Source organism: Condylostylus longicornis, unplaced genomic scaffold, assembly GCF_029603195.1.
Source record: "Condylostylus longicornis isolate FDR11 unplaced genomic scaffold, ASM2960319v2 ptg000038l, whole genome shotgun sequence".
NCBI classification, from domain to species: Eukaryota; Metazoa; Arthropoda; class Insecta; order Diptera; family Dolichopodidae; genus Condylostylus; species Condylostylus longicornis.
The window spans coordinates 9,102,356-9,113,989 of NW_026578007.1; the positions used below are offsets into that span (position 1 = coordinate 9,102,356).

Consider the following 11,634-nt stretch of genomic DNA (forward strand, 5'->3'; position numbering starts at 1 on the left):
ACTCAAATTAATTTAACCCATTAATATATTGGAATATTTTCATAAAAATTTTTAAAATAAAAGTAAAATTCATTTTACTATTAAGTACAAGTATGCGTTTTAGTTTATACAATTTTTTATGAAAATATTTTTAATTTTCATTCCTTAATATACTCGTTAACGTAAACTCTTTAAACTCTATAAGAATATTTTGTCTGACTTCAAAAATTCAAAAATATTGCAACTAAAGACCATACGCAGATATTTTTTTTATTAATTTTTAAAGCATTTATTGCTTAACCGTGCTACTGCAATTTTAAAGTCAGTGCAATAATATCCCAGTACATATTGGCAAAATTTTTTTTCTTGAACACATCCATATATACATACATATGTAATATATATGTATTTTGAGATTTATTATTTTTATTCCAGATTTTTAGTGATAGAATAGCTTGCACAAAAAACAAAATATAAAAAACTTTTTTTTTTTTTGTTTTTTTTTCTTTCAATTTTTCTATTCTATTTCTTTTTTTTTAATTTTATAGAAAAAAGAAGTAATTAAAGTCTCTATATTGTAGTAGTATGTACCACTTTACAAAACCAAAACAATGTAAAAAAAATAGAATGCACAATGTACTTACATACTACTATGTACATGTGTATGTATGTATGTAATCTACATAATATATAACAAGCTAACCTAACAAAAAAAGAATATTTTATTCCATTTTCGTTTTTTTCGTTTTATTTTTTTTCTGCAAGCATTCTAACTTGTATATTTTAGCAATAACTACTGATTTTGAAGAGAGTTTACAGACGAGGAAATTTATGCATCCATGCAAATGTATGTATGTATGTATATGTAAATAATTTATATGTTTGCATACAACCTTGATGAAAATTTCTTTTCGATTAAATTTTATGCATCCATATTCCATATATGTAGGTATGATTATTAATAAATGCATCGTTTTTTTGTTAAATTATATTATGATTTGTGTGTAAATCAAAAGAAATATTATGTTTTTAAAAAAAAAAAAACATTTATGTGTGTATGTATTTATGTATTCAATAGAAAATATTTGACTTTATATGGGAAAATTTTATTTAAAATTATCATTTGTCCTTACACCAATTATTTATCGAACAAATACATTATAAATCTAATAAATTTTAAATGTTTTTATGTATATTTTATAGTATTTATGTCTAAGTACATATTAAATTTTACCTATAAATTTTAGATACCGTTTTTTACATATTTCATTTCCTACAATTATTTTATTAATGATTATCATTATTTTATAATTATTCTCCTAAATGAAATGATGAATTCAAATATTAGATCATTTTTCATTTTCTATACAGATTATTGTAAACAATGTCACATTATAACATTCACAATAATGTTATATTTTATCGCTAAATTTAAAATTTATTAGTATGTAATTGCAATTTGTTTACAGATTGTATTGTAGGCTTATGTAATTTTTGAAGCATAATAGGAACGTTTTAGCAATATTAGGTATTCATTTGTAGATTTTTTTATACTTACTAAAATATTACTAGCTTTTGATCAGTAGTCACCATTTTAATCTTAATTAGGGTTTCAATTTCATTTAAAATGGTTTATGCAACACTTTTTTATTTTACTTTTCAATTTAATACAAATCCTTTGATTTTGATCACAATATAGCCAGTTAAAATTACAATTAAGTTAGTTTCCTTGTTTTTTGCGATCTCTGACTAATTAATTATTGGGCAGTCTTTTAACTGTAAAGGGAAAAATACGAGTATAAAATAAATAAATGAATTTATATATTAATATCAACACAAAAAATTAATTTCTTAAAAATTTTAATTTTATATTTTAAAAATTTTCTTAATCCTTATTTTAATAAAATATTGAAATTCATATTAAAATTGATAATTTTTGTTTGAAATCAAAACCAAATTATTATGATTTTAAAAATTTATTTTACTGCGTTTTTTTTTTTTTTTCAATTTTATTTTTTACTATAGTCTCTATTTAATTAAAAAAAAAGAACAGAAAAAAAAAAGATGAAAAATTTATTTTCTTTTCAAACTTTAAAATGACAATTGGGTATATTTTTAGCGACATCTTTTGCATTGAAAAATAACTTCAAATTTTTATCTTTTTTTTTATATTATTTTTTATTTATGTATCTACATATTTATTTTATATTTTTGTTGCTGTTGTGTGTTTTCTTTTTTACACATAAACACTTAACATTTTTAGTTGTAGAATCTGAATTTAATTTCAAACTACTGAAGTATTTTTATGTATTGTATTTGAAATTTTTTTTTTTATAATATACACAAATGTACATATGTAGTTATGTACTTAAGATCAGTAGATATAAATACATTAAATGTGTAATATTTCAAATTTTTCTTATTTTATTCAAAAAATTATTTGGTCTAGCTTGAGCTAAAAGAATAATAAGATAAAAATTAAATCTTATAAATATTTATTAATATATAGAGCTAAAATATACAGAAGTTTATTAGAAAAATATGCATGTACAAGTTTCGCTTGTACTTTTGTTTATATGTACATTGTATTTTTTTTTTTATAGAAATTGTTATGTACATAATACAATTTTTATAGATTAAAAAGAGAATAAAAACAGCGATGGTGAAAAGCGGGGGCCCGAGGGGAAGCTTGATCTAATTTTATTTATTTATAAATTAAAAATAAAGTGGACAATTTTTTATGCCCATACAATACAAAAATATGTTTGTATGTACATATTGAAATATTTTTAAGTATAATTTTTATTCATATACTACATACATATGTACATATAAATATATGTAAATTTATATTTGAAATAACTTATAAATAAGTATATTGTTATATTTTTATTTTGTTTTAAAAATATTACGAAATCTAAAATTAAAAATTTTTTTTCTCTTTGTTATTATTATTTTCTTTCTTTTTTTTTGTTTCCTCTCATATATTTTATGTATTTAAGTCTCTATGTATTTCTACATACAGGTAACCTTCCTAAAACGCGGTTCACAAGATGAGGAAAATTTCTTATTTGACAAATTGTGAAAACAGGTTCCATTTGAATTTTAAACTACATAAGTACTTATTTTAATTTTACAATAAAAATTGCTTATCCGCGGGTGTATTGCCTCCTTATAGCATGACTATAATTTTATTGATGGCAAAACTACAGCGAATTTTTTCGTTCAAACATTTACACACATATTTTTATTTTAAAGAAAGAGTTTTTAGAAATTTATGCTAATCTCGTTATGCACAGTAAAGAAGTCGTAAAGAATTGCATTATTAACAATTTGCTGATGTGATTATTTGTAAAACGTTTGTGAAATAATTTTTTTTTATTTGTTGTTTTAATAAATAAATTGTTCTTAATTTATGTTGTTATGATGAAATTAGTAAATAGAAAAATATCTTAAATAAAAACATATTAAAACATTTTTTTTCGATTAGGATCCTAACTCTGATTTATGTAGTTTAAAGTTTCCTATAATGCGATTTCCCATAATTTGGAATTTTCAGGAATCTATTAACCGCGTTTGTAGGAGGGTTACCTGTGTTTCTATTATTTAAATGAAATTTGGTTTTTGAAATAACAAAAAAAAATTTTTTTTGTTTTCTATTCTTTACTTGAATCATTTAAAATCAGTTTCATTATGAAAAACCTTTAGAATGAACGAAACTAAACAAATAATTTCGCTTTTTTTTTTTTGCAATAGGTATCAACAATTTTAAAAATACAGTCATACAATGTTCAATACCCTTTATTAAATAGTCAATCTATATTTCTAATCATAATTTTTACAAATTTTCCGGTAATAAGAGAAGAGAATTTTAAGATAACGTTACTTTATTTAGGTTATTAAGAGGAATTGAAAATTTGTTGTGAGTAAGGCTTGAACCTTAATTTTATATCCTATTTTCAATAAATTCTTGAATAGCATACAAAAAATGCGTTTAAGACCCTAATACCATATGGAAGCATTTATTCTCAACTGAAACTGAATTAATGAATTGAATTACAGAAAAAAAATATTCTAATAGTAATTTATAGAAAGAATTTTATTTAATAGTTATTTAAAATTTTAAACAACAGAAAAATTTTCGGTAATAATCCAAAATATAACGTCAATAATGAACAAACTAAATGAGTTAGATTAATTATTTCATTACGTGCATAATTAGGATTATGCACGTTTAATATTAATTTATTAATATATCTTGTTCTTGTATAACAATTACCACAATAGTCTTATATTTATAGATTTGTTTACTTTTTTAATGCAAAATACTCCATTTCAAAATTATGAAAGGGTACCTTATTTCAGTTCTAAATTTTATTACTTGATCAATAATAAATAAATTTATATTTCAACCGCCTAGTCAGGGATTATACTTACAAAATATATTTTATGTATTATATAATATTTCATAAAAATTTGATAAAAGTTTGATGTGAAAACTTTTGTTTGATTGGAAAAAATATAACTCCATTCAATTTGTACAAAGCAAAATGCACGAACAAAGTTTGATGTCTAAACTCTGTCTTGTAGAAAAAAGTGCCTACCAAATATAAATTTAACATTATTTTGAACTTAATTTTTATTATTAATAATTTAAATTAAATTTTATAAAAATTTTACTCTTTTTAATAAAATTTTTTTATTAAAAAAATTTTGTTTTTTTTTTTTTTTTTTTTTTTTACAGATTTATAAAAAAAAAACATTGCTTCACAAAAATGGATTTATAAAGCTAACAGAAAAGTTTTCTTTTTCAAAATAAGAAAAAAAAAGGAAAAAAATCAATACCACCTCTTATTTTTGTGATTAAATTTTGGATAACGAAAATATTGATACAAAAATTAAGAGTTCACACAATTTTGGAGGAAAAAATAATCAAAAAACACATTTTTGATAACCAAGCAATCCAAATTTTCTAATTTCACGTAATGTTACTGAATGTGATGGCAAAAAATGCATCGATGTTATACAATAATAAGAAAATTTGTCAAAAATGTTCAATTTTTCCAACAATTATTGATAAGTCTCTAATTAAATTAAATATAAAAATAAAAAAAAGAATTAATATTAAATGCCATCGCCCCCATATTATTGGGGGGCCACCTAAAAACTTTATTACAAACAAAAGAATTATGAAAGTTTCATCGTTACTCTCAAAAAATTTTTATGATAATAGTTAAAAAAAAAATCAAAGTTAAAAACTAAAAACTTCTAAATGTGAAAAAAATACAATGATATAAAAAAAACTTAATTGAAAACTTAAGAAAATTAAACTATCAACTTTATTAAATAAAACTGAAATAACACAAAAAAAAAGAAAAAAAAAAAACAAAAGTAAATTCATCATAAATAAAAGAAAAATTAATGGTTGTATGAATTGTTCTTGGTTTTTTTTTATTTTTCTTTTATTTTTTTCAAATAATATTTAGTTTTCTTTTTAAATTTGAATATTATTATTAAATTTTTAATATAATGTAAAAAAAACAAAGATTATATATAATTTTCTTCTATTGATTTCACTAAAATAATAATACATACGTACATATATTTATTTAAAGTGTTAAAAATTTGATTATAATTTTTTTTTTTTGAAAATAAATATAAATATAAACAAAAATTGTAAAAATATTGCATAGAAATTGCGTGCGATGCCATTGCAATCTAGTGGTATCATTGTTGTTGATAAAACATCAGTTATACCACCTAATTATAGCAATAATCACCAGCAACAACAGTTTATTCAGCAACTACCACAGCAACAACAACAACAGTTGCAGCACCAAAATTTACAAATAAATACAAATTTGAATAAAACTTCATCATCTATATTATCATCCGGATCTTCAACTGTGGTACAACGACAACAGTTAACAAATTCAACTGGAATTATTTTACCAAAACAACATTTAGGTACTATAACTAAACAAAGTCAATCACAAAAACTACGAAACTTAAATAATATTGGAGATGATAAAATTATTAGTATTCAACAAACAATAAATAACACTCCAGTTACAGCAACAACAATAACAACGACAAAAAATTTGATGCGTCGAAATCAGCGAACTATATCGAATTCTTCGTCAAATTCTTCGATTAATATTGGTAATTAAAAATTTAGTTTTGAGGAATTTTTTTTTTCGTTTATTACAGTTCTTATAGCTTTATTTTATTTTGTTAACCTTTAGGTGCATCACAACAAACAATTACTTCACTATCATCACCTTCTCATCAACAACAACAACAGTCTTCAACAACGACGAAACATATTCAATTTTCTTCTTTAAATCAACAGCAAACTTACAATACTAATCAAATGAGTCAACAACAACCTCAACAAACAACAACACAGCATCATATTATTCAAACTGCTGGTGGTCATCCTCAGGTGATAGTCAGCGAAGAATATTTAGAACATGCAACCGCAACCGGTGCTGCACAAATCGTTAATATATCAGCAAATGATTTATTGAATTCACAAATAATTAAATTAGTTAGCGCTGATGGAAATGGGCAAAATGTTTTAATTGATTCATTAGGTAATGTTACCACCACTACCTCAAACAGCGGCAATGGAAGTGGTGGAGTCACAACTGGGGCCAACGGAAATTCAAAATTACTTGTTGGTAATTTGGTTTTATCATCGGCATCTCCAACAACAAACATCAATACTAATAAGGGACAACAGTTAACGGCTGCTGGTCAGCCGCAACAACAAATAAATTTTGTTAGCGCTAAACAAATACCCTATTTAACAGCGTCAACAACTGGAAATGTGACAACAAAAAACCAAACGATTCAAAAAATTGTTAACATACCATTAAAAGCAAGTAATAGCGTTAAGGGGGCACAACATCAGCAACAAACATTTCAAGTTGGCACAAATAATCAAATTATTCATCAAAATCCAAATACTGCTGGCGGGACAACGAATACAACAGGACAAATAATTCAAAAAGTAAATATGCCAAGAAATGTACATGTAGTAGCGCGAGTTCAAACAGTCAGCCAACAGCAACAACAGCAAACACAGCAACAACAACAACAGACACAAAATCAATTAATTATGCAGCAGAAATATGTGCATGGTGTTGCTGCAGCCCCCAATAAGGCAAATAATGTAAATATGATCAAAAAACAAACAGTTAACCAAATGAAGGTTCAGCATCATAAAATTTCAAACGTAAATCTTTCAGGACAACAACAACAAGTATTTTATATTAAATAATCGTAATCTACAAAATAAAATTATTGAAAAATTTTGATATTTAATTTCAGGTAAAAACATTTATCCACCAACAACCAGCGCAACAAAATAATACCCAATTTTCAACGGTTATTAATCAAAATATTCAACCAACTACTTTAACTACAACAACAAAACAATTGAAAACACAACAGAAGGTAATTAAGCAATTTAACAATAATTTAGGTAATTCTACTACGGTTACTTTAATGCAACAACAGCAGCAACAGGTGCAACAACCACAAAATCAACAGATAAGTTCATCAGGAACTTACACAATAAATAATAAAATTAGTGGCCTTCCAATTCAACAACACCAACGTATTATAAATACAACTGGAAAAAATTCTTTAAATCAAAATACTTCTACTACGAAATATGTGATGCAAAATCATATTGTTATACCATCTAATGGTAACGCGGCAAATCAACAGTCAAATAACAATATTGCAACCAATAGTACACAACCACAAAAGAATAACTCAAATTTAAATAATGCTTTATCAAATAGTATAGTTGTTAATCAACAGATTATTAATACAATTAATAATAGTCACAATAATCATAACAATAGCAACAATCTACAACACCAACAGCAGTTACAACCTCAAAGTGGAACAATAAAGTTCGTAAATGCTCATGGTACTGTTTTGCAAACACACCAACAGTCAACAACAACAACAGTTGTTGCAGCAAATAACCCGCAGCAACAAACTAGACTTCGTGCTTACAATCAACATCAGCCGCAACAAAATAATCAACAACAATTTTTGGAAAGTAATAATAACAATAGTAACAATAATAACAATAATAATACTAATATTAGTGGTAAGTCGAATCCTGTTAATGATAATCATGTTTTATATCAAATACAACAACCAACAACGACTTTTTTGATGAATCAACCATCTACAAATTCTACAGTAGTTTTACAAGGTCACCAACAACAACAGAGATCTCAAATGAATAATACAATGAGCGATAACATTGTGATTGTAAACGGAACAAAAATGACAGATGAAGAGTCGGCGAGAATTTTACAAAGTATGGCACTAAAATCTTATGGAAATCAAAGATTTCAACAACAACAGCAACAGCAGCAAACTAAAATTATCCAAAATTCTCAAATTATCCAACAACAGCATCAAATAAATAGTCAGAGCAACCAGCCACCTCAGGGCTATGTTATATCACGTGAATATCAATTTACTTCGAATCAACAACAGCAATCTTCAAACCAACAACAACAGCAACAACAGCAACAGTCTCAACAGCATCAACCGCAATCACAACAATATCAAGGATATGCAATACAAACCACAACAGCAAGGCAATCATATAATCAATCAAGTGGTGCTAGCAACAGATCACAAACAATATCTGAAAGAAAGCGTGAACGTGAATCTAAAGCTGCAGCGGCCGCTGCTGTAGCAGCTGCCAATGCTGCAGCTGTTGCTGCAACCGTTAGTGTATCACAAGCAACGACACAATCAACGAGCACAACAAATACGTCAGAATTCTTTAAAGTCAAGTGAGTTTTTTTACTAATTGATTATCCCTTTCTGTGTACATATATTTTTTGTTTTTTTGTTATATATGCTTTTATTTTTTTGCGGCACATCTGTATGTATATAAATCTATAAGTTTATTATAGTAAATTACTGTCTGTTGCTAAAATTTCTTACGTTGTAGATTGTTAACATAATTTTCATGTATAGATTCTCTTTTTTTAAGTTTTTTTAAATGTTTTAAAAATTTTTCCTGGTGAAAAATGAAATTGAACATAAAGTTAACAAAAAATATGCATACTTAAGTATGATAATTTTTTAAAGAATGAAATAAAAGATTTATACATATAATTTTGTTTTTTATCAAAAACTTTTAAAAACTTGGTTTTTAATATCTAAATTTATCGATAAATTATTAAGTAAAAATATTAGTTAAAATAATTAAAGAATAAATTTTTTGTTAAAATTGAAACTTACCACAATATTTCAAGCACTATTGTGCAATTTTATTATCACTTTCACGTGCCCATGCTTGTAATAAGGTTTTCTGGGTGTAATACCGAAATTATTTCTACAATTTGAGAATTTTAAAAGAGGATTGCAAGAAGCATTCAATTATATTTTGAAAATGATATATAGAAATTTTTAGTAAATAAAAATTTATCGTTTTATAAGTTTTTAAACATAATAACTAAACAATAACAAATTATTTTACATAATAACTAACTTTAAATAATTAGTTATTATTAAACATAATAACTAATTATTTAAACTAATTATTTCAAGTATGAATAAAGCAAATAAGTTTTGTCAGGTTCTAATATTTCTTCCTTAGGAAATGTTTGCGATTGGCGAATTGTTAAAAAAAGGAAATAAAACGGAGAATTGTTTATGTTTTATGAATTCATTTTATTCAAAATTTTCAAAGAAATAATTAAAATAATTATAAAATAAATTTTATACAAAATAATTAAACCAATTTTTATTCTGAAAAATTTTCGTTAACAATCTATAAGAATCAGATGTTATTGTTAGAATGAATGATTCTTTTTTTTTAATTCAAGATTTTTCTTTTTTTTTTCATTAAAATAATTTTTTTTTTATTTTTCCACTATAGTATCGCTTAATTTTAATTTATGTTTTCTTATTTTTTTTTTATTTTTAACAACTGTTATCATCATTATCACCAAAATAAAATAAAAATAATGTTAATATTTGAAAATGCAATTATCACCGCTTCTAATAATAAAAACTTATTAAAATTTTCATATAATTAATAATCATACTTCTTCATTAATAACAATAACCATGTAAATAATTGCACAACATTCATTTAATATACGTACGTACATATGTATATATATATGTGAATAAAACCCTTTTTTAAATTAATTTGCCTTTCACAATTCGTTTTTTTTCCTTTTTTTCCTGAACAAAATCCATTTCTTTCATATTATTATTATTTGGACTTGGGGGTTTTTTTCTATCAATTAAATAAAATAAAATATATAATATTTTCTTAAAATCTTTCCATTATTAAAATTAAAAAAATAATTCCATAAATAATTTGAAAAAAATATACATATATATTTATGTATATAATATAAATATATATACATATGTATATTATGTATATATGTATGCATACATATTATTATATATAATATAATATTCTTGTGTGTCCTTCATTTTCACTCATTTAAATTAATGTTATTAAAAAAAAAATAAAAAACACCCCATTCAGTTCTAATGAAATCCATAAAAATTATTATTCACAACCAATTTGTCCAACAATTATTGACAATATACCATTACCAAGGGGTGATAATACACCGGCAGCACAACAAGCTGAGCACGATGATGATATAATTGGTGAAGAAGTTCGTCCAATACCGATATCAACACATGATACAGTTTTACAAAGATTACATGCTGTTCTTCAAGATCATACATACCATGTACCAATGCCTTCACCATTACCAAGTGAAATAATGACAACAAATGAGATTATTTCGCCATTAGCGACAGTAGTGACTTCATTATCTGCATCCGGCACTTCAACTGTTACAATAACAACAGCAGCAATTAATGCTGCACAAAATAATGGAAATGGCGCAGTTATTGGTGTAAATGCATCACCTAATAATGGAAGTCAACAATCGATAATATCAAACTGTTCTAGTGTACAAAATTCTATAATATCACAAATTCAAACGTCTCAGTATTCTTCTCAGCAACAACAACACCAACAGCAACAACAAGGGCAAATAATTAACAATAATGACGGATTAGTGAGCAATAATAATAATGATAAAATTTTTGTTACCAGCGGTGGTAATCTTATTGGACAAAATATTGGAATTTTATCTAACTCGCCATCAGTAACCAGTAACAATAATTCAACTAATTTAATCGGTAATATCGTCCAACTTAAAAATAATAATAGTGGAAAGAATTTACCAAATAGTTTGACAAATATTGCTGGACCCTTAAATTCTTCAAGTTATTCCTCTCAAAGTGGTAAGTTTTTGTAATCGAATTAATTGCAGAAAACCCAGCACAAAATTATTCGTGTTTAAGTTATGTGTTTCACTGTAATTTTTATTTTTTTTTTTTTACAGTTGGACAACAATCACACCAAGCAGATGATGATGCGAATTCTGTAATCAGTAACGAATCAAACCACGGTGGCCAAGGTCGCTTAGAAATGGATCTTGGTGAAGAAACCGAAACAGCACCTGAAGCAGAGGCTGAGGACGATTCAGTAACAAGATGTATATGTGACTTAACCCATGATGATGGTTATATGATTTGTTGTGATAAATGCTTGTAAGTACTTGAATA

General features: G+C 24.8%; 1 protein-coding gene across 4 annotated transcripts in view; it reads left to right on the forward strand.

The window, feature by feature from the left end:
- Positions 1-11,634, forward strand: part of LOC129609293 (uncharacterized) — a 40,103-nt gene that overhangs the window by 19,247 nt on the left and 9,222 nt on the right. For 2 of the 4 annotated variants that reach the window (XM_055521232.1, XM_055521229.1), the window contains exons 2-6: positions 4,724-6,141; positions 6,225-7,246; positions 7,315-8,813; positions 10,610-11,310; positions 11,412-11,619. In XM_055521232.1, the coding sequence (XP_055377207.1) occupies positions 5,685-6,141; positions 6,225-7,246; positions 7,315-8,813; positions 10,610-11,310; positions 11,412-11,619 (3,887 nt within the window). In that variant the 5' untranslated portion in view covers positions 4,724-5,684. The remainder of the gene's footprint in view (positions 1-4,723; positions 6,142-6,224; positions 7,247-7,314; positions 8,814-10,609; positions 11,311-11,411; positions 11,620-11,634) is intronic. The other 2 variants (XM_055521231.1, XM_055521230.1) reach the window with 2 other exon arrangements.